Raw genomic sequence first — 25,500 nt, forward strand, 5'->3', positions numbered from 1 at the left:
CCTTATCGTGACCCTTATCGTAGTTCTTGTCATGGTCTTTATCGTGATCCTTATTGCAATGCTTGCCATGTCCCATGACTTGAGCTTTAATCTCGTCCTTGTTCTTTCCGTGTAACTTATCGTAGTCCTTGTCATTTTTGCATTTGTCATGTTCTTTATTGTGATCCTTGTCATTGTCCTGGTCCTTGTTGTCTTTGTCATGATCCTTATAATGGTCTAGTCCTTGTCGTGATCCTTATTGTAGTTCTTCTTGTCATGGTCCTTATCGTGTTCGTTATCGTACTGTTTCTCATGTTCCATTCGTAAGGCTTATCGTGGTCCTTGTCGTTCTTTTCGTGAACCTTATCTTGGTCATTGTTGTTTTTGTCATGGTTCTTACTGTCTTAGACATGTTCTTACATTTATCATTTCAAAACAATATTCTTTTCTCCATTTTTTGCAAGTGACATTTGAAGACTCGACATGAAAGGGCTGTAAGTACCAAAGAGAGAAGTTCTAGAAAACAGGGCTGTCTTGTGCAACTAGTAATGTCATATATTTTGCACGTGTATTGAAAAGGTAAGTTCTAAATAAAATTACAATGGAACTTATTCTCTTTTCTTTCTGGGTTGAGCTGGATTTACTTTGGAAAAGCTAATTTTCAAAGATATTGGCACTTACTATCTTTTCACGTCCAAATTCATTTGTATCACACGGTAGCAAACCTAGTTTTCAATCAGGCTCATGCCAGTACATTTACTGCGGGACAAAATTCCGGCGCACCGGCGACGCTGATATAACCTCTGCAGTTGCGAGCGTCGTTAAGTAAACCATAATAATTAATTAATTAATCTAGTCTTCAACGCAATACGGCAATCTGGCTGATCAGTTACACAGGACCTCGTGCATCGAGCGCCATAAAATTAATATTTCAGATGATCTGGACGTGTTCAAAAGCCTTTTCGAAGAGAAGAAGTCAGCGCTCTCAATCCCACAACTCAGCGTTCTCACTTATAAGATTTCTCTTTCTTCTCGGGACGTTTACCTAATTGAAGGGCTCCCTGCAAAATCGAGGTAGCTCCACTTCTACAAAGTTGTGGAAAATTACAAAAAATATTCCAAAAATTCAAATTTTTAACTGAGCTTCTTTCCTATTTCAGAGTATGTCGTAGGTACCTAGGAGTTTCATTTTATCACTCAATCGTTTATTATAATCAGTAATTTAGGAGGGTAAAACAAACAAATAATGGAGCTACTCCTTTTTAGCAATAAATTTGCATATAATTAGTCACTTTTTGCACTGAACATGCAATTACTGTGTCAGTATCACAAACTACAGCACAAGACATAACAGATATAATTATACAGAATGTCCCATTTATGTTGACCACCCAAAATAACTTTGTACGCAAACATCAAATGAAAAATTGTTTCATACAAAAGATATATATATATATATATATATATATATATATATATATATATATAAATGGTAAAAATAATACTAATGGGGAGGCAATCATGTAGCGTTATTTATGAATGAGATACGTGTACTAACATTGTTTTTTAAATGGAACTGTTTATTTATTATTCAATATTTCAATTAGGTTCGTCAAGACTGTTTAAAAAATGTATCACAGTAGATTATTCTAATAAAGAGAACGTTAATAAACGGAACGTTATTTGAAGCCTTGCCGGCATAGCTCCTATGCATAGTACGTACAGAGGAGGTAGTTTGACGTTAAGCTGTGTAAGATATACGTAGTACATTACAGACACCCAGGGTAACCCATTCTACCTAGCGTTGGTTTAGAGTAAACAATAGAAACAAATGTAGCAGAGACCACTCAGTCATCAGTGTTCAGCAGAATAAAATCAAAGCTATGTGGAATGGGTTACGCGGCCGTGAGTACCTACAATGTACTACGTATTGTTTACAGCAACTTAGTCAAATCTCTTCCTTTGTACGTGCTATGCACAAGAGCCATAGGCATCAAATATCATTCTGTTTATTAACGTTTTATTTGTCAGAATGACCCACTGGGATACATTTTTGAACAGGTCTTGACGAGCTTAATTGAAATGTTGAATAATAGGTAAGTACATAGCGCCATTAAAAAAACAATGTTAGTGCTCGCATTTCATTATTAAATAACACTACAAGGTTGCCTCTTCATCAGTATTATTTCCCAAAGATAGTCTGCGTGGTCAACACAAATGGGGCACTCTGTATACATACATACATACATACAGTTGAACCATAACTAATGTGATTGATTTCAGGGAGTTATTCTTTGAGATATTTCAAAGAAAAAAGTTTAATACAATTTTGCTCGTTTTTGATTCCTTTCTGATATAAATATTGTTTTATATGAAATATTTTATAGCATATTTTGGGAAAGCTATTGATTTAATAGCTAATATGCTCAGTAAATTTAAGAGGGCAGTGTATTATGATAATGAATGATTGAAAGAATTTTAGTTTTGTCCTCTAAATGTGCAGGAATCATATCCGAACAAATATAATATTGGAAAAATTCCTTTCCAGGACGAAAAGTTACATTTGTTCCGATCAAATTTCTGCACATTTAATGTACAAAACTAAAATTATTTCAATCATTTATTATCTTAATACACTGCTCTCTCAGAATGACTGAGTATATTGGGAATTAAATCAATGGCTTTCCAAAAATACCCTATGATAATATTATGTTTCATATAATACAATTTTATCTGAAAAAGAAAGCAAAAACGATTGGGAACTGAGCTCTAATTCTACAGTAAATTATTACCAAATGCTTGAAATCACACCATTGTTGCACAAAATGGCCGGACATATGTTTTAACGTATGACCAATCAAAACATTAATTTCACCAAAAAGTGAAGCCACCTCCTTTCTGCACGGAGAGCTCTTCAATTATTGAGCCCGATTATAGATTACTTATTCAGCAGAACACTTATTCCTTCTTTATACTGTTGATAATATTATGCCATGTCCCTCTATGTTTCAGATTGTGACCCTAAAACGACACGTGTTTCAGTGAAAGATTACGGTTTCGTGGTAAGTTTCATGACTTGGAATATACAATATAACACAGTAAACATTTTAGAGCAATTTCCAGGCAAATTGTGAAAGTATGACTTCTCATCATAGAGAAGTGCCGAGATATCGAGATAGTGAGCGTATTGCCATCTCTTTCTAACATAGTGTTGTCCTTGTCTCTCTTGCAGTGAACGGTATTTTTTATTGCTTATTGCGCATGTGCAACATGAACCTCATGAAAGACACTGAAACACTCAAGTTAGAAAGAGAGAACAATACACTCTTTAACATGGAGTCCACAGTGAAGCAGGAATTAGGAGAGGGAGAGACCGATTTATTAGCGAAGTGATATCTCCATATTTTTTTGTTACACGTATTCGCGGGGATGTTCTGGCGACTTGGTTAGAATTAGCTTCCCACACAGATGGTTCAAATTCTCTCGTCACTTGTCAGAATCGGACAGATTTAGGGCCACCTTGGGCAGGGTTCTGCATTGACACTCGTCGAGGCGTAAAATCAGAGAGTTAGACTGGACCCGTGGGAAAGCAACTGCAAGCTTGGGATTTTCCAAAGAACGGGGTTCTCCAAGATCTTCGAACTAATTAGATGTTGTGGGAAATCCAAAGTTTAAATTTAGAGATGACATATTTCGCGCCCAATAAGGAGAGATCTTGGTCTAGCTTATGAGGTCACTTTGGACCAATAGAGAATAGATTTTAGGCCGGTTAAGTGACGTAGTTTTTAACCAATAGGATAGTTAGTTTTAGCGTAGGATAGGTTTTTATAAATAAGGGTGACGAGGAGGACAACATCTAATCGTGTCGGCGGCCCTACATACAGGGCACAATCACTACTCCTTTTCGTGTCGACGGCCCTACATACAGGGCAGAATAACTACTTCGTTTCGTGTCGACAGGATAACTACTTTTCTTCGTGTAGACGGCGCGACATCTTTTTTTTGTGTCGGCGGCCCAACTTAATAGTCTCTCTTCCGGCGAAGACGCGATAGTTAGAACTTTGTCATCGGCGAGACCACTCGTTAACGTTTAGGAGCTTCGATCATAGTGTACTGGGCAGAGTATTGAATTTATAGTATCGGATAGAGCTTATTCAGAGCTGCCATAGAGTCGATGCAGAAGTGCGACCAACGATTGAATTATAAGTCAGCCGGAAATACATACTCTAGGGTTTACCAAGTGAATACGACAATAAACTTATAGTTTTGGAGTTTACACTGCCTTTTATATAAGTAGCCGGCTTGGTATTATTCCCGACATCATCCTACACCACAACCGTACCTCGGCTACCCTGAGTGAATCTCACGCAACACCGAGACGCACCCACCCTCAAATGGTCTCCAACGTGGGGCCTCAATAACGACCACTTCACCCTCAAATGGCGCCCAACGTGGGGCCTCAATAACGACCACTTCACCCTCAACAGTCACGCTTTCAGACAGGAAAGAGCATTGCGATTGTGTCTCCAGTTTAGTATAGAGCTCACTTGTCGCCAACCTATTGGATATTATTTTGCATCCGTGGCAATCTCTGCTGGCCAGCTGAGTCGATGTTCGATACTTGCCTTTCCTTCGAGAACTTCTGCACTCAATTGTAGACAGTTTGACATAACAGGCAATTCTCAACATTCACGGGAAACATTTCTGTGTGAAACATTTCCCCGAAAAAAAAAAAAAAAAAACAGCACAACAGATCTCTGCACAAAGGTACGTTAATGTAAATGTCCCGTCATCTTGCAACTGCTGTTTTTTTCCCTCCGCGCACATCAATCACCTTCATATGAGTCGTTCAGAGCAAAAGTGGTGCAAGTCAAAATTGGGTAATGAGGTTTAAACTAACAATTCTGTAAAATACAGGGCAAAGTAGGAATTAATATGTCCATCTTGCTATCCACTGACTACTAATAGTTTAAATAAATTGAATATTAATTGCTACTTTGCGCTGTATTTTACAGAATGTTTAACCCTCATTACCCATTCTTGACTTGCACCACTTCTGCTCTGAACGGCTCATAACTGGATAATACTGTCATCTAGCGGTCGCTACTTCAATTTGTAACTTGCTGACCCGCATGCATAAGCAAAACTGCATTGAAATGCGACTTTTTTTTTTTTTATCTTAATATAACTTAAGCTTACTCGGAAATCTATTCCGAACTCAAAAACAGATGAAGAAACAGCGATGTTCTTTAAGCAAAAGTCGTCACTCTTTTACAGGTGTCAGTGATGAGTGAGGATGAACACTTGTGCATAGGGACCATACTCGACGACGAGCATGTACTTACCACCGCTCTCTGCGCCACCGGGTGAGTCAGACCACTTGTGTTTGTAGAAGAAACGAGTAGTCATAAAACATTCAGCCGCGGAAACATTTTCACACTTCCTTCACAGAGTTGCACTTGGAATTGGGTCCGATAGCGTTTGGATTAACTATCTGGTTGAGTTTTTTCCTAGGTTTTCCACAACTAAGGGGAATGTCAGGTAATCACAAGCAAATTCTCGTCCTCATTTCGTAAAACATTATTTCGCTATACGACTTCTTTGGCAATAAATAAGCTGGTGGTCCACACCTGTGGAGTAACGGTCAGCACGTCTGGCCGCGAAACCAGATGGCCCGGGTTCGAATCCCGGTCGGGGCAAGTTACCTGGTTGAGGTATTTTCCGGGGTTTTCCCTCAACCCAATACGAGCAAATGCTGGGTAACTTTCGGTGCTGGACCTCGGACTCATTTCACCGGCATTATCATCTTCATTTCATTCAGACGCTAAATAACCTAGATGTTGATACAGCGTCGTAAAATAACTCAATAAAATAAATAAGGTGGTTGTTAATAAAACATCGTTAAATAACCAATTAAAAAACACTGTACCCAAGAAGTGCAGAAATTCTGATGAAAGAGAGAGAAAATACACTTGAATAGCAGAACTGAAGTGCTTGCTGAATGTTTTCTTTCACAGAACAAGTGTAAAGAATTTATTTCTTTGGTGCTGACTAACATAAAATACAGTTTGTACAGTGTTAATTAGGCCTTATGTGTTACATACATACATACATACATACATACATACATACATACATACATACATACATAGGCCAACATATATATATATATAAATACGTACATACATAGGCCTACATACATACATATATACAGAGTGATTAAGGAGATTATATATATAGAGGATGGTAGCATGATTATAAACCTGTGTATTTTCAATGGCTGTGGAGATATAGCTGTTTTAATGTAGCGCGTAACAAGCCTTACAAGTGACAACAATTTTGGGATTGGCAGTGGGCACTACCCTTAAACAAGCGTCAAGTTATTTACTTATTTCTTTTTTCTGTTCTTGTTATTTAAAACTATAGTGTACTTATTTTATTGGAGAAAAAATTGGAGTATAATAACCAGGCTTCGGGCGAGAGACACAGAGTAACCAGTATGAGGTTTAGATTATTTAGATTACACGGAGTATAAATGACGTCATGACCCTGTGGAGGAGTGATTGCAACAGCACAAGTGGGTCCGTAATGTGCATTACCGTTGTGTGTATTGCTGCTTGGCTGCGTTACGTGTAACAGGCTTCGGCGTAGTGATACCTGATTTAAGGTTATAACACACGTTAATAATTTAATGGCAGACATTTATTGTCTACACTAGGAATGTACTGTATATACTGCATCTGTATAGAGTGAAATATATTTTGTGCCGTACTATGACGGACTGTTTACATGTTGAGACACGAAGTAACGGCGCGCTCCATCTCCCAGTCCACTCGACCAACACAACTCTATCGCCCGTGCGTTCTGAACTTCATGCGTTTCTGTGCCAAGGACCGAAGCCTGATAATAACCGATGTACTGTACCCTTATACAGTACATTAGTTATTCATAGATTTCAAAAAAACATATTACTCGGTTAAGAGTTACGAAGTTTTATATAATATTCTTATTGAATTTGGTGTTCCCAAGAAATTAGTTCGATTAATTAAAATGTGTCTCAGTGAAACTTACAGCAGAGTCCGTATAGGCCAGTTTCTATCTGATGTTTTTCCAATTCACTGCGGGCTAAAGCAAGGAGATGCACTATTACCTTTACTTTTTAACTTCGCTCTAGAATATGCCATTACGAAAGTTCAGAGTAAACAGAGGTGGTTTGGATTTCAACGGGTTACATTAGCTTCTTGTCTATGCGGATAACGTGAATATGTTAGGAGAAAATCCACAAACGATTAGGAAAAAAACAGAAATTTGCATTTTAGCAGTCAGGTGACAGATACATCATTTAATGTCATATTCCCCGGACGATAGAGCAGTTGCTGTGGTTACATACATTGGTCGCCAACGTCACCAGACCTTACATCTTTCGATTTTTATCTGGGGAGGTGTATGTAAGGCCATATCAAAGTGTATAATATCAATGTAAACACACGAATTGGTCGACCGCATCATAAATAATGATGTTCTCATAAAATAACAGACGACGTCGGAAGAGAAACTTACTATTGTTAACAGAGTGAATGGCATTTGTCTTTTCTACTTGTCACTTTTTTAATTAAGTAAACTTTATTGTATATAAATAATTACACCCACTTACTTACAAATGGCTTTTAAGTAACCCGCAGGTTCATTGCCCCCCTAACATAAGGCCGCCATCGGTCCCTATTCTGTGCAAGATTGATCCAGTCTCTATTACCATATCCCACCTCCCTCAAATCAATTTTAATATTATCCTCCCTTCTACGTCTCGGCCTCCCCAAAGGACTTTCCCCCCCCCCGGTCTCCCAACTAACACTCTATATGCATTTCTGGATTCGCCCATACCTGCTACATGCCCTGCCCATCTCAAACGTCTGAATTTTATGTTCCTAATTATGTCAGGTGAAGAATAAAATGTGTGCAGTTCTACGTTGTGTAACTTTCTCCATTCTTCTGTAATTTCATCCCTCTTAGCCCCAAATATTTTCCTAAGAACCTTATTCTCAAACACCCTTAATCTCTGTTCCTCTCTCAGAGTGAGAGTCCAAGTTTCACAACCATAAAGAACGACCGGCAATATAACTGTTTTATAAATTCTAACTTTCAGTTTTTTTTTAATTTTCTACACATTCATACGTGTAAATTAATACAGATTCTGAATATGCTAATTTTAAAATAGTGTCATTTAAATAAATGAATTTTACTCTCATATCCTATATGCCTGAATAACTAACTTTTTTCGAACACTGGTATCATATTGTATAGTTTATCTCCAGCAGCTATTGTATATGTTAGTATTCTGTTCTTTAAGTGCTTGTATACTTTGTGACCTGGTGGAGTGTAAGAGAAGGCCCATGGCCTTAACTCTGCCAGTATAAATAGATAGATAGATAGATAGATAGATAGATAGATAGATAGATAGATAGATAGATAGATAGATAGATAGATAGATAGATATATATAGATAGATATAGATAGATAGATAGATAGATAGATAGATAGATAGATAGATAGATAGATAGATAGATAGATAGATAGATAGATAGATAGATAGATATAGATAGATATAGATAGATATAGATAGATATAGATAGATAGATAGATAGATAGATAGATAGATAGATATAGATAGATAGATATAGATAGATATAGATAGATAGATATAGATAGATAGATATAGATAGATAGATAGATAGATAGATAGATAGATAGATAGATAGATAGATAGATAGATAGATAGATAGATAGATAGATAGATAGATAGATAGATAGATAGATAGATAGATAGATAGATAGATAGATAGATAGATAGATAGATAGATAGATAGATAGCTAAAAAACTTTTTTGTAAAATTGAAATTTAAGAAGGTATTATCAATATTCCCTACTTTATTGTTCATTCGCCTCCTATGGTTTACCGAGATTAGCAAAAATAAAAACTTCCTACTCGTCGCTTCAAGATGTGGACGCTTGGGTCAATGGTGCAAAGTTAAGTCCCACTATTGACTGAAAAAAAATATTAGTTCTATAAACATGCAACGGTTGTAGAGTTAATGTTGTGTTCATAGCGATAAAAAAAAGAGGTCTAAACAGTTAAATAAACGCAATAATGTGTTGCTTGTTATTCTTTATGTTCATATTTACAGGAACAAACCGACAAATTTGAAGGTGAGAGTTGGTATTGACGAACCACTAGCAAATGGAAGCACATTTAAGGTGCAGAAGGTATTTCAGCATCCCTTGTACAAATGGGGAAAGTTTATAGGAGACATTGCTATTTTGAAGGTATGTACCGACTCGGGTATTACTTCCGCAGACTTTGGTAAATCGATGGCCCAGAAGAGACTGTTTCAAGTCAATTTTTTATTATTTTTTTCAGGAGAGCTATTTTAAGCTTCTGACATTCAAAGCTTCATGAAACAATTTGGAATAGCTTCATAGTAACCTTTTTGACGTCTGTATCTTTGCTGTGACGTCATCCAGCCTCAGCTTTAACGTCATGAACTATTTCCCTAAGGCCGTGTATCGTGACCCTCGAATTGTCTCGTTGTTACAAGGGAGCGAATAGATAACAAATAACAAAGCATTAACAATTAAATGATGATTTACTAAACTAAATGAGAAACTAAAATTAACAATGCTAAAACTATGATACATCTTACTATACTAAAATGAGTGAGGAGATGACTAATAAATCTTAATGGAAATCTAGCGGAGACTACAATTAAGGAAGACGTCCATTCATCTCCTCCGTAAGTCCGCCACAAGAGTCCAACACGTACTTCCGGTAAACGCGTACTTAACTTGCTTACACACATGTCTTTCCACACTAACAGGAGTAAGCGTACTTTTACCTCTACCATAACACCGAGAACATACCTCTATATCGTTAGCACCGTAACAAAACCTGAACTGTAGCACTCCGGCCTGAGTAGAAGTCCACAACTTGACAGCATGATTCCAGCGTCCCGAGCGTCCTATGGCCCGCACATCCCTCGGCGCCGCTGGTAATCCATAAATGACTCGTAACACAGGTGCGTGACGTTCCGTGGATAACTCGACCACAGCATGCCCGATGCCGCGTAGCCAGTACACCATCAGCGTACACCACCCGTAGAAATTGTGATTCCCAATCACAAAACTGCTGCCTTCTTTCCAACGTAGTGGGTCACTCCCAGAGGATTCCACTCTAAACGGATACACCAATCCGTTCCAGCACGTAGCCGCCGGACGACTCTCGTATACACGAACCAGTGCTTTCGTGTACTCAGCAATACACGAACTCCCATGTGAGCGGACACACACCGCCCGTTCCCACGCGTAGGCCTAGATATCTCCAGACTGCAGACTTCACTGCAGGAATCCCACTCTGCGAATACGTCCTGCCGACTGTTCTCCAACAGCCCGTGTTGTAGTCGACCTTCCTATGACGCGTCCTGTATTCAAGTCCTCTCCCAGATGTACTGTCGACGACTCTCTCCTGACACGTACTGCAGTCAACTCCACTCTCAGACGAACTATGCTGAAGTTCTCTCCCGAACGTACTATCTTAAACTCCTCTCTCGGACGTCCTGTCCTCGACTACCTCTCTCACGTACGTACTGTCTTCAAGTCTTCTTCTTCTTCTTTCTCTTTTATGGCCTCGGTCACCAAAAAGTGTCCATGTAGCCAGCTCAAATTATTTATACTATAGTCTCTGACTTATCATGATATCCTCTGTGAAGTACAATATCTTCTTTGGTTTCATAAAAAAATCAATATTCCTCATACTTTAATTTTGCTGCGTCTAATAAACTTGATTAATATACTTATAATGTCCATATTTGCCGACGCTAGTAATGTTTTAAGATTAGTCGGTAAAGGTATCTTCTTTTGCTGTAATTCCTCATACATTTTTTCCCTATGTCCATTATTTAATTCACACTCAAAGAAAAGATGTTGATTATTTGGCCTCCTATTTCTACAATGACAATAAGGATTTGAAGTTAATTTAAAAAGAAATAATTTTTCCGGGTTTAGTGTATGATTTACCTTCAATCTATTAATTAAAACTATTTCGTTTCTTTTTAGCTTGTATTTACTGAACCATGGAACGTGTAGCCATCTGTTTTCGAGAGTATATAAATCTGTAGGTGATTGTAAATTTTGATTTAACCACCAGGTATGATTTGCAGTTTGGAGATTTAGCTTCAGTTTTGGTGTGTAGGTATTATACGGAAGTAGTATATTTAGCAGTTTTCCTGAGAGCACTGCTCTTTTAGCCAGGTGATCTACATACTCATTATCTCTTATGTTTGAGTGTCCGGGAATCCATGCAAGTGTGATGTCCAAAAATTGCTGGCGGGCTCTCCATAAAAGGAATCTAATATTATTAAGGTACCAGTTATCTTTGTTCGATTTTAATGTATATAGATCCAATGTTAAGGACAATGAGTCTGTAAAGATAATTAGTTTGTTGTTCGGTCTACGATTATTTCCACTAATGTAATATAAAATAGCTGTCTAATAGCCATTACTTCTGCTAAGAAAATAGAAGTCTCACTCGGGAGCTTATATATCTCATAATAATTTTGGCTGGGAATCCAGAACGCAGCACCAGCTCCTGAATGTTGTTTGGATCCGTCTGTATAAATGTGATCGTAATCAATGAATGCAGACAATTTCTCCTGGAATAGAGAGTTATATAATGCTGAGTTATTCTGTGTTATTGGATGTTCTATATTAAGAAAATTTAAATGAATAGGAATCTTATAGAATGATGCCAAATACGGAATAGTATAACTGGGATGTGTTTTGTTTTTTAAAATATTAGGCACAAATATTTCAACCTGCTGATAACTCTTAACCAATGGAGTATTAAGGAAAAGTTTGCGACTATTACGAGCCAATCGGCCCAGTAATTTTAATTTTGGAAGTAGGATATGAGAAATTATTGCCGTTCTCTTAATTATAAACTTATCTGTTAGGAATTGAAAACGGTGTAAAATTGGGGATATTGCAGCCGTATGCAAGACCGATTTAATCGGCGTTGTTTTCATTAAGCCTAAAGCTATTCTAAGATCTGTATTTTGAAGTGTATCCAATTCGGATATATTACGTTTACTAGTACTAGCGAAAGCGAAGCATGCATATTCCATAATTGGTCTAATATATGTCTTGTATATTAATAGCAATAACCCGGGATCTGCTCCCCACCATGTATTGGTTAAGCATTTAATTATATTTAATCTAGGAAGGATTTGGGATTTTATATGTTGAATATGCGTAGTAAATGAAAGCTTCGAATCGACTATTAACCCCAAGATTGTAACCGCCGTTTTGTAAGGAATGACCTCTTTATCTACTTGATATCTTTCTTCGGTGATGTTTCTCGTCCAATTAAGTCTGATGTGGGAGCTTTTTGTAGGATTTATGGAAAGTCCAGAAGTGTAAGACCATTTTTCCATATCTCTTATTGCTGTTCCAATTGCGAAAGCTAGCCTCTGCGAAGACTTATCTGATTTATAAATTAAGATATCATCGGCGTACATGACAGTTCGTACGTGTGTTGTGAGAATTTTTTCAAGAGGTTGTAAGGCTAAAGTAAAAAGTAAAGGACTAAATACAGATCCCTGGGGTATTCCAGTATTCACCTCCCTCGGTTCTGTATCCTCTAAATGGGATTTAATTGTTACAAGTCTATTCGAAAGGAGTTTCCCTATTATGCAGATTATCGGGGACGGTATTCCAATCTTTTCCATTTGCTGAAATAAATACCAAGTACATATATTATCATAAGCCGCTTTTAAATCTAGGCAATTAAGTCCGTAATCTCCCCTCTATTTCTGGCTAGTGTAATATCAGTTAAAAGAATTGCAAGGCAATCATATGTAGAAGAATTTTTTTGAAAACCAAACTGTAACCTAGGCATTTGATGACTTCTATGAAGCCAATTTAAAAGTCTGTTCTTTAAAATATGTTCAAATAATTTCCGAGTGCATGGTAAGAGGGAAATGGGACGATAATGTTCTGGCACCTCAGGCGTTTTATTAGCCTTTAATATTGGTTTTATTAATATATACTTCCATGCATCCGGTACCTCTTGTGTGCGAAGAATATAATTGAAATGTTGAATTAAGAGGCGAAATGCTTCGTCTGGAAAATGTTTAATCATATCATATGTTATCTCATCCTTTCCTGGACTTGTATTCCTAACTGTTTCAAACACAATCTCTATTTCTTCTTTTTCAATAGGGTGTAATAATATGTGGTCACTGAAACTCAGATCACTCTGAAAGGTATATGGAGAAACACTCACTGTAAGGGGACATATGTGCTGCTTGATTTCTTCTATTGTTTTCCAGTTGAGTGGTGTTGAGTCTGTGAAGGTCCTGTTATTTTTCAACGTCTTTATTATTTGCCATAATTCCTTTGACCGTGTGTCTTTCCTTAATGTATTGCAATATTGTTTCCACGAATTCCTTTTTTTCTTACGTATAAGTTTTTTCGTTATTGCAGATTGTTTATTAAGTAACATGTAATTTTCTGGCGTCATATTTTTAATATATTGAGATGTTAACTCCTTCCTGAGCTTTATGTTGTTTTTTATATCCTCATCCCACCAAAGAGGAGGGCGGAATCTACTGTTTAGAATTCTTGTTTTAGGGTGTTTACTATCTAGATAATTTGTAATTGTCGCATTGATCTCACATATGCCTTCCGAAACCGGTATGTTCTCCTTTTTATTTAACATATCTTGAAGGGAAGTAGAAAAATGTATCCAATCAATATGAGCAATTCCTTTTCTCTTCCGAATCGAATCCTGTACATTCCTACTAAAACAAGACACTCCCACTTCTGTGACAATAGGAAAATGGTCACTGCCCATTGAATCTTTTATAATGCTCCAGTTTGTATACAACGTCAAAGGAGGTTGCGTAATAGTTAAATCGACTATAGACTGTTCTCCATAAGGTGCTACTAAACGCGTACTATCATTTTGATTTAAAACAACAAGATTTAAAAGGTCAAGTGCCTCATAAAGTTGTTGCCCTCTTTGATCTGTGTGGCTACTGTGCCAATAGGGATGGTGGGAATTAAAATCACCAACTATAATTAGTTGTTCGTTTTGTGGTATTTGCGAAAAAACTGCGTGCCAATTAGTAGTAGATGAGATAACATTAGGAGGTTGATAAATATTAATTATGTTTACATTTTTCGCTCTAATCCCAATAACTTCTACCTCTGGTGGTATATTTGTGAGATGTAATAAGGAATATGATATACCCTTTCTAACCAGGATTGCTACTCCTCCCCTACCGTCCGTCCTATTCTTTGTATTTAAAGTAAAATTTCGAAATTTTGGTAGGAAGGATTGATTTATCCATGTCTCGCATAGGGCTGCAATATCAATCTCTTGTAAAGATAACAAATTTTGTAGCTCTGTTATTTTATGTTTGAGACTACGACAGTTCCACTGCAGAATTTTTAAATTTAGATCTGCCATCGGAGAGTTTGGAAGGGCTAACCGAAAATATGTATAAATAACCCAGTAAGAAGTATATATAAATATGTATATAAATCTATGAAACAGTGAAAGGTTATGTCTGTTTAAATTTTATATCGATAGCTTCTGAAGAGGAACACTCTTCATTGTACTAAATTAAGGAGGATCTTTTGTTTATAGTCTTGGACTAGTTTCTCGCTCAATTCTGTGTTCGTGGGATCCATTCTCTGTACGTCTTTTATTAGACGATTTAATATTGAATCTATAAATGTCATTGGTAGAGCATTTGCTGTATTTGGGTGAACTGGAGCAGTTGCGTCTTCTTGAAGGGTGTGTTGACTATTGTGAACCGTATGAATTTTAGATGGACTATCTAATAGTAAGGTCTGTCTCTGAGATCTATTGGGAATACCGAGCCTGCCCGGTTGGGATTTGTAGAAATGTTGAAAAGGATTTTCTTTGGAGTTTCTTTGGCCTGGAACTGTGGGTAAATCTACCCGTGTTCGCTTACGCGGAGTACTCTGTGTTAGAGGGGTCGGAAAGTGTTGGGTGGATTGTGTCTGGCTAGGAAGGACTGATGGCAATTGTGGGAAATCTTTTTCCGTTACTGCTGAATACGACCTTTCTTGCTTTGAATCAATCTCTCTTGCTTCATGAAAGGATATATTAAGTTCTATCATCTTCTTTTTAATATTGAGTTGGGATTTCCTCATCACACACTTTTCACTATTCGCTAAGTGATCCAAGGAACAATTACAACATCGCAATTTTGAACTTGAACAATTAGTCAAGGTATGATTTTCTCCACACTTCACACATCTGGATTGTCCTCTGCATTGTTTTTCGTGATGCCCATACCTCTGGCAATTTTTGCATTGTAGAACAGGAAATCTATATTTCTCTACCTCGTATCTAACAAAGTATAACGTAATATACCAAGGTAATTTTTGTGCTTCAAAAGTAATCTTCACTGTTTGAGTTGGAATATATTTCACCTCTTCCCCTACATACATCTTTCTATAAAAACGTTCTATTTTGTATACCTTTTCCGAACTATTTATGTCCTTTTGTATCTCTTCAATAGAAATTGAAGTGTCGACTCCTCGTATTACACCGATGAAGTAACTCTATGTTTAGGAATAAAGGCCACCAATTTCTCTGTTTCTAGTACTTTGTCTTCTAGGAAATTATTAGCTGCCTGTGCTGTTGTGAAGTTGATCTGCAGTCTATTTCTGCCTAGTCTTTTAATTTCTTGAATATCTTTGTGGTCTCTTTTAAATAATAATCGTCCTATTTTCAGTGGGTGTAAATTGCCTATATTATTGTCTTGAGATTGGACATATACTGCATATGGTCCTCTTGAATTCTGTGCATAATATACTACCGGTAACTTTTGCGATTGTGTATTAGATGTAGAAGTGGAATTTAGTTCCTCGGTCTCCATTTTTTGTGTTGTTTCTTTCTCTAATGTATAGTTATGTAATGAGTTTAGGTCCCCATCCCTAACAGATGGGGGTGCACCCCGTTGTACTTCGTTAATATTCAAAAAACTTCGGTGAGTGTGTGTAATATTATATATTGAGAGAAGAAAAATAAATAAGAAAGGAACGAATTACAAATTAACACAACTAATTTTATAGAAATGTCTTCAAATAACACTGTTCACACACAATAAGCACTATAAGATGTATCCACTCTGAAAGCACTTACGGAACTGGTCTTCAAGTCTCTCTGCAAGCACGAGCTCGGCAAGCAAACAAGGAAAACCGTTAAGCTTTAAACCGGCCAATGAGATAGCTCGTCTCAACACTATGAAGGCTGGTTCATCTCGGACCCAATCGTGGCCAAAACACAATTATGCCGCCTAGCGGGCATACACAGTAAACAAAATGGAAAACGCCATCTAGCGTAAATGCGTACTAACCACTGCCAGTGGTGCCATCTAACTGTGAGGAACTAAAATCTCAGATAACATCACACCTTATGGCGAGGAATATTTACAATTTTGTTCGATTCATATATGAAGACAAGAACTGGAAAACAACGAAACACAGGTTTCTTTCTTATAAAAATTTGGACTTACAACAGTGTGGTCCTCAGCCATCGAAACATTATTAATGTTGCTTTAAAATCTATTTCCAGCTAGATGTTAAACATTTGATTGAGAATGAGTGTGGCAAGACTTCCATGTATAGGCTGCCGCTTTGAGGGAGCAAGGTACTTTCTGGCTCCTCAATAAAATTAATAGCTGAGTCTGGCCCCTCCAAATAAAGATTCCCCACACAGGCGCGATATTGAGTTCGGGATGGTACAGGACAATAACGAAATACATTTCGGTAAATAGATGTCCCCACACTGAGAAGTTTTATGTGATATTCTTATTTAATTTGGTATTCCCAAGAAGCTAGTTCGATTAATTAAAATGTGTCTCAGTGGAACTTACAGCTGAGTCCGTATAGGTCAATTTCTATCTGATGCGTTTCGAATTCACTGTGGGCTAAAGCAAGGAGATGCATTATCACCTTTACTTTTTACCTTCTCTCTAGAATATGCCATTAGGGAAGTTCAAGATAACAGAGAGAGTTTGGAATTGAATGCGTTACTTCAGCTTCTTGTCTACGCGGATGAGGTGAATATCTTAGGAGAAAATCCAAAAACGATTAGGAAAAACACAGAAATTTTACTTGAAGCAAGTAAAGCGATAGGTTTGGAAGTCCCGAAAAGACGAAATATATGATTATGTCTCGTGATCAGAATATTGTACGAAATGGAAATATAAAAACTGGAGATTTATCCTTCGAAGAGATGGAAAAATTCAAATATCTTGGAGCAAGAGTAACAGATATAAATGACACTCGGGAGAAATAAAACGCAGATTAAATATGAGAAATGCCTGTTATTGTTCGGTTGAGAAGCTTTTGTTATCAATTATGCTGTCAAAAAATCTGAAAGTTAGAATTTATAAAACAGTTATATTACCGGTTGTTCTATATGGTTGTGAAACTTGGACTCTTACTTTGAGAGAGGAACAGAGATTAATGGTGCAAATCTGGCTTTCAGGTAGTAGTTCCCTGTAAAGCAGGTTTGAAAAATTTCAAGGAAAAATTGTTCCGGAGCCGGGTATCGATCCCGATAGACTGTGCGAATACTATTTCGCATTGTCTGTAATGAGGCGATAGTAGCGATCCTAGTGGTTAGCAACTATCTATGGATGCATATTTACTACGTATTGAGCTTCGTGACCGTATATACTAGACTGTGCTTCCACTATGGTAAACGTCTCTTTGATTGTTAAACTCTGTAGACAAATAATTTGTCGCTTTATTTCACTAAGTATGCACTGTTGCCATCAGTGTACTATAATGTAGGCCTATCACCTACTTGTAGTGATTAGGAAAGATCCATTAGCTTGGACGGCACTGTCTCCAGTCTTGACAACATTGTTCTTATGATTGGTCTGAGGAGCAGTCAAATGAAAACTGGTCACCATGCGTATATCTCACAGCGGGCAAGTTGGTACCACTGGAATTTGATTGCTGAACTAACATCTGGTGGCGATTCGCGAAAGCACAGTTACAACCTCTGCTTACACACTAGCCGTTCATTCATTGTGCTAGCCACCGGCGTGGCTCAGTCGGTTAAGGCGCTTGCCTGAAGTTGCGTTCGGGCGCGGGTTCGATCCCCGCTCGGGCTGATTACCTGGTTGGGTTTTTCCGAGGTTTTCCCCAGCCGTAAGGTGAATGCCAGGTAATCTATGGCGAATTCTCGGACTCATATCGCCAAATAACATCTCGCTATTACCAATCTCATCGACGCTAAATAACCTCGTAATTGATACAGCGTGTGCTGGTTAGAGATACATGTGTTCGTCCAGCATCACTAATGGAGGCAGGTAAAGAAGGACAGCGAGGTGTAGTGCGATTTTTGACTGCCGAAGGAGTAGGAGGACGAGAAATCCATCATCGCTTGTCTGCTGTTTACGGCGATCACACCATGTCATGTTCACGTGTACTGGAATGGCACAAGAGATTCCGAGAGGGACGCGTGTTACTGCAAGACGATGCTCCCCAGGACAGGCTCATAGTGCCATCACTCCTGATGCTATTGCTGAGATTGATGCTCTTTTACGGGGAAATCGACGGATTACTGCGAAATAACTTCGTCGTTTGGTGAGAATAAGCACAGTTTATTGTGTGCATTCATAGTTGAGTTCTGGCGTCTTGTCAGCTCACTTGAGTTGTGTAGAAACAAAAGATAAATTGTGACGGTGTCGTGTATGGTTACTGGGGTAGCTCAGTCGGTAGAGCACTCGCGCGCTAAGCGAAGGGTCCCGGGATCGATACCCGGCTCCGGAACAATTTTTCCTTGAAATTATTCAGAGATTAATGGTGTTTGAGAATAAGTTTCTCAGGAAAATATTTGGGACTAAGAGGGATGAAGCAACAGGAGAATGGAGAAAGTTACACAACGCAGAACTGCACGCATTTTATTCTTCACCTGACATAATTAGGAACATTAAATCCAGATGTTTTAGATGGGAAGGGCATGTAGCACGTATGGGCATATAGAGTGCTAGTTGGGAGACAGGAGGAAAAAAGACCTTTGGGGAGGTCGAGTCATACATGGGACAATAATATTAAAATTGATTTGAGGGAGGTAGGATATGATGATAGAGACTGGATTAATCTTGCAAAGAATGGGGATCGATGGCGGGGTTATGTGAGGACGGCAATGAACCTCCGGGTTTCTTAAAAACCATTTGTAAGTAAGTAACATTCTACAAGATCTACCACTTTCCGAGCAAATAGAAGCTACAACGCGCTTCATCTTTGGAGACGGGCTTTTGGACACAAATCATACTCTATGAGGCCCTTCCTATACATGTAATCCAAATATACCGAAAGAGAAAAATACAAGTGCATTTATGTCGTGCACGAAGAATGAGTTTTTTTTTTTTTTTATTCTTTCCATGAAGTGGAGTATTTTTGAGGTCAGTAGAATTGAAAGGCGGAAATATAAAATATAAAGTCAGAAGCGTGTTTGCCTCATAATATTTTACTTCTCCAAAATTGTAATGAAAAATGTAGCTAATAACTAATACAATATGAGCCGTTAGAAGGAGAAGTGATTGCTATCTCATCTTTACGTTTTCCAAACGTCATCTACACCATTAAAGAGAAGTTTGTTGGATGTTTCAAATAGAAGAACAGTGAACATCCTTGGAATTCGTGTTCTGCCCTCAGAACCAGTGGCGGCTCGTGATAAAATATTATGTGTGTTCACAATTTTGTGTTCCAAAATCGAAGAGAATTTGAAATCGTACGTTTTTAGCCTAATATGAAATGTCACGATTCCAATGTTTCACTGTCGAGAAAACCGTATATAAATTCAAAATAACATATAATAATAATAATAATAATAATAATAATAATAATAATAATAATAATGAAACCTAGTCTTTTTATTTCCAATTTTTCCTGGAAAGCCAGTTTACCCAGTTATTTACTCTTCAAAATTACTTGAACAGAGTTCATTGTTTACGTCTGTTAAAAATTAATACATAAAACAATTTACAAGAGTGTGTGTTCAGTAATATACTGTATTTTGATTCACAACACACTGATACACTATAGCCTATACCAGTACTGTAATCCCATTCGCATAGATTGATTACTATAAATACATGCCAGTAAATATTATTCTTAAATAATATACACCACCATACAGATATTTAAATTCATTCCACCATCACATTCAGCCAGCACGTGTTTGAAAGCCAAACTATGCTATATGCCGAAACTGAAGTATAGTAATTCACAAACTACACTCTCGTAGCAGCACTGTACACACATCGACATAAAGTAAACGTTCCGACACCTGCAGGCTAAAATACAGACTTTTCTCCTCGATATATAGCACGTAAATAGCCAACTGTACGACGATCTTGGCATACTGCACTTCTCAGCTTATATCAAAACTCTTCGTACAAAATTTCTAACATCCCTCCATAAACATCCAAACCCACTAATAAGTAAAAATATACCGGTTCCTTTTACATGACATTATCAACATGCTCACCCTGCTATTGGTAGAGTTACGGTGCCTTGAAATATTTTAATTTCCAACTTGTCATATGATCTCCTACACTTCTTTTAAAAGGAAAGGGTCAATTTCGACCTGGTACTTATGAAAAATCAATCAATGAAAAAAGAAAAAAAAGCACGTAAACGATAGGCATCGATGCACCTGCCATCTGTAGGATAGATTCACTGTTCACTTAATGCTTTGTGCTCTTGACGAGTCATAAGCGGCCAGCGAAAGACAATTTTCTCCCGCGCATGCGTGAAATTTCTGTAACCTTCTTGAAAAGAGCACGGCTTGTACGTGAACGGATGTTGACAAGTTTACATAAGAAGTTTATGCAAGATGCGGGAAGTTTAAAATACTCGATCCTGATATTATACATCCCCACTACGCCAATACGGTATTAAATAATAAAACTAGTCGTGCATTAATGGAAACAAGGTGTTCACGCGCTCTTGTGCTCTTATTGACGCACCGCCACTGCTCAGAACGTAAACTGATTTGAGTGGCGTATGTTAGCTCCTTTGAACTACAAGAACTACTAGCAATCACATCCTTCTCCTCTTTGTTTTACTGTCACTATCCCCAAATAGTTTTCGTGGACGATTCACATAAGGTCACGAAGGCGAAGGCTGTTCATGTTCGTTAATTTTTTTTATATGTAACATTGTTTGGAAAAATCATTTTCTGTTCCAGTCATTCTGAATATCTTCATAAAAATATAGAAACTGTTATGTGGCTTTTCTGTTATTTTGACTTAAATTTATTACATAAAGAACTAACAGTCTTTTTCATACTTAATAGACAAATTTTCTTCTAATTTGTAAAAACATTAATTCATGTTAGTGACGCTATGTAAAGATTCATCTTTAGAGATGAGGAAAGCTTAGTAAAAACAGTAATTCGTTTTAGTTTTCTGTAGTTGGGATGCCGAGATCTCCTTAAGTCAGAAGCAAAAAGGAAAAGCAGGGCAACGCCGGGTGCTTATATATGAGGGGCTCACAACCAGAGTGGACCAAGTCCATCAATGATCAGTTTGTGGATTAATACAATCTCGGATGAAGAAAACTTAGATTTATTCATTGCCATAACAAACAAAGTCCATAATTCATTTGTTACTCCACAGAGGGCAGCATTTTCTATGGAAGGTGAAGGTTGCTAAGCATGAGCCAGGAACTTTAAGACTCAATATCTCAGAACTATTCCAGATGAGCTTGATCCACTCTGGTTGTGAACTCCTCATATGTCGCGCCCCGTGGCGTCGTGGTTTAAGGCATCCTGTCTAGGATTCGCGTTACGGAATGGCACTGGTTCGAGTCCTCATGGGGAAAGAAATTTTATCATGAAATTTCGGCCAATGTATGGGACCGATGCCCCCCAGCATCGTGATACACTTGGGGAGCTGCGATAGGTAGCGAAATCCTGTTGCGAAAGCCAGCTATAACGGCTGGAGAGATCATCGTGCTAACCACACGATACCTCCCTTCTGGTTGGATGATTATCCACTTCTGCTTCGGCATGTGAACGTGAGACCAGCAGCCGGCTGGTCGGTCTAGGCTCTTCACGGACTGTAGCGCCACGGATTATTATTATTATTATTATTATTATTATTATTATTATTATTATTATCATCATCATCATCATCTTAAATGTGATATTATTTACTGGATAGTAATATATTTTTGTACTATTTACTATTTGTTTAATTGATTGAATATATTGCATTGTGTATTTGTTACTTGGTACAGTGTAAGGGAAGGACCTATGGCCTTAATTCTGCCGATATAACTAAATAATAATATAAACAAAATCAAAACTTTTAGGGAGTTTTTCATTTTTCGTATTCAGGTGAAAAAATAGAAAGCTCTCGTAATAACTTGAAGTCGTTTAAAGTTCACATCGATTTATTAATTTATGTCCCCCAGGTAAATTAAATAAGAAAGCTTTCATTAACCAACCATGCTACAGTTTTAAATACTGTACAATTATTGTGTGTCTGTTCACAGTATATGGAACATTGTGAACAAAGACTTGGCTGTTAAACACTGAATATCACTTGTGCTGAGTGCAGAGCCTTGGAATTGTCGGCAACGGTGATAATGTTCACTAACAGTGTAAACACAGCATAGTGTTTCAATCATTCAGTTACCTAAAGAAAGATTGGGCCTTTGGTTTATTCCAAGTTCCGGAAAAATACATTGCGCATGATCGGAGACCCAGAGTACAGATACATTAGATATTGCGTAATTGAGTTATTTAAATTTACTATATAATGTATTTGAAGATTACAGAGGCAAAACAATAAAGTCGCAGTTCTCATAGGGGTGATTTCATTATCTAATTCAGTATAGCCTATTACTGCAAACTTTAGTGTTTATCTTATCGAAACTGGTAAAGGAGAACTATCACCACGGATACAGTCATCCTTTCCTACTTTTTCATTAGGCACAGCATTAAATTTTGCTCGGTTAAGAGAGAAGTTTTATATAATATTCTTATTGAATTTGGTATTTCCAAGAAACTAATTCGATTAATTAAAATGTGTCTCAGTGAAACTTACAGTACAGTCCGTATAGGCTACTTTCTATCTGATGTCTTTCCAATTCACTGCGGGCTAAAGCAAGGAGATGCACTATCACCTTTACTTTTTAACTTCGCTCTAGAATATGCCATTAGGAAAGTTCAGGACAACAGACAGGGTTTGTAATTGAACAGGTTACATCAGCTTCTTGTCTATGACGTGAATATATTTGGAGAAAATCCACAAACGATTAGGTAAAACACGGAAATTTTACTTGAAGCAAGTAAAGCGATAGATTGGGAAGTGAATCCCGAAAAGACAAAGTATATGATTATGTCTCGTGATCAGAATATTGTACAAAATGGAAATATAAAAATTGGAGATTTTTCCTTCAAAGAGTTGGAAAAATTAAAATATCTTGGAGGAAACTAAACGCAGAATAAATATGGGAAATGCCTGTTATTATTCGGTTGAGAAGCTTTTATCACCTAGTCTGTTGTCAAAAAATCTGAAAATTAGAATTTATAAAACCGTTTATTCTGTATAGTTGTGAAACTTGGACTCTCACTTTGAGAGAGGAACAGAGATTAAGGGTGTTTGAGAATAAGGTTCTCAGGAAAATATTTGGGGCTAAGAGGGATGAAGTTACAGGAGAATGGAGAAAGTTACACAACGCAGAACTGCACGCATTGTATTCTTCACCTGACATAATTAGGAACATTAAATCCACACGTTTGAGATGGACAGGGTATGTAGCACGTATGGGCGAATCCAGAAATGGATATAGAGTGTTAGTTGGGAAACCGGAAGGAAAAAGGCCTTTGGGGAGGCCGAGACGTAGATAATATTAAAATGGATTTGAGGGAGTTGGGATATGATGATAGAGAGTGGATTAATCTTGTACGGGAAAGGGGCCGATAACAGGCTTACATGAAGGCGGCAATGAATCGGCGGGTTCCTTAAAAGCCATTTGTAAGTAAGTAATAAATTTTGCAATCATGTACTGAATTAGAAGATGATATCGCACTTAAAAGCATTGAGATTTTGATTGTTTTTCCTCTGTACTCTTAATTTGGTTTTTCTTTTTATGAGTTCTGAAAGAAAAGACAAAAGTTACTCATAGTTAAGTAGCTACGGAAAAAGAAAAAAACTCTATAATTTTAATTCTTTTTATAACAAAGGACATGACATAACCAGAGATAATATATTTTACTTTTGTTCTTATTCCGTGTCCAACAATAAATTAAATGGAGAGAAGTTTCAATTTATGGCTTTATTTTTACAATATGTTTTAAATCATAGTAATTTAAATCTTACAATGACATTAAATATGGTGATTTTTATTTTTAAGGGTAACAGTGAAATTTAAAATGTTTTGACAATCAGTAAGGAATTAATTTTAAATTACAATAACAAGACGCAGATACATGTTTCGATAATTTTTATAAATCATTCCACAGCCTTATTTGTAAATATTCTAATCACGTCCCTCTCAAATTCTCAAGTAAGTACAAAAGAATTAAACATTGGATTACCACAGGTATTGTTAAATCAATACGATCTAGGGATAAGTTAGCTAAGCAAGTTAAATGTGACATCATATATAATAAAAAAAAAAGTATTTAATACTCATGACTAAAAGCTTAGTTATAATAAAAGTTTATCATCTATGTGTTTTTGTTTCCTGTAAACAAATGTGAAATCATTAATATTGTAATCGTTTAAAACATAATGTGGCTCCTGGTATTGATGGTATTACAACAAATACCCTGAAACTTATTATCGAAGCTATTTCTAAACCACTTGCCTTTATATTTAATTTGTGCATATCTCAAGGTGTATTTCCTCAGCCCTAAAACATGCTGTGGTGATACCAATTCACAAGTCTGGTGACAAATATAATCTTAATAATTACAGACCCATTTCACTATTACCCAGTCTCTCCAAACTATTTGAAAATGTATAAAAACACGGTTAATACAATTTTTAGAAAAAAAAAACTACTAAATGATAATCAATTTGGTTTCAGAAAAAAATTGTGCACTGATGATGCTATTATGGCAGTTACTTCAAAAGTAATTCAACAATTAGATGTAGAAAATAAATGTCTAGGAATTTTTCTAGACTTACAAAAAGCTTTCGATATAATCAATCACAATATACTTTTGAATAAAATGGATAGATTGGGAATGAATGGATTGGCTTTAAATTATTTAAATGTTACTTAATTAACAGAACTCAGGCAATTAAAATGAATGATCACCTTAGTGAATCACATAACATTGATATAGGTGTACCTCAGGGGACGATTTTAGGTCATGTTTTGTTTTTAATATATATGAACGATTTACTTAAAATTGACATTGAGAAATATTCTGGTACTCTGTATTCTTAT

At 36.9% G+C, this 25,500-nt stretch overlaps 1 protein-coding gene across 1 annotated transcript in view; it reads left to right on the top strand.

The window, feature by feature from the left end:
* The window catches only part of LOC138713996 (trypsin-4-like), a 42,090-nt gene that overhangs the window by 1,522 nt on the left and 15,068 nt on the right, over positions 1 to 25,500 (top strand). The window contains exons 2-4 of the mRNA XM_069846569.1: positions 2,992 to 3,041; positions 5,257 to 5,345; positions 9,162 to 9,300. Of these exons, the coding sequence (XP_069702670.1) occupies positions 2,992 to 3,041; positions 5,257 to 5,345; positions 9,162 to 9,300 (278 nt within the window). The remainder of the gene's footprint in view (positions 1 to 2,991; positions 3,042 to 5,256; positions 5,346 to 9,161; positions 9,301 to 25,500) is intronic.

The sequence above is a fragment of the Periplaneta americana genome, chromosome 14, assembly GCF_040183065.1.
Source record: "Periplaneta americana isolate PAMFEO1 chromosome 14, P.americana_PAMFEO1_priV1, whole genome shotgun sequence".
NCBI classification, from domain to species: Eukaryota; Metazoa; Arthropoda; class Insecta; order Blattodea; family Blattidae; genus Periplaneta; species Periplaneta americana.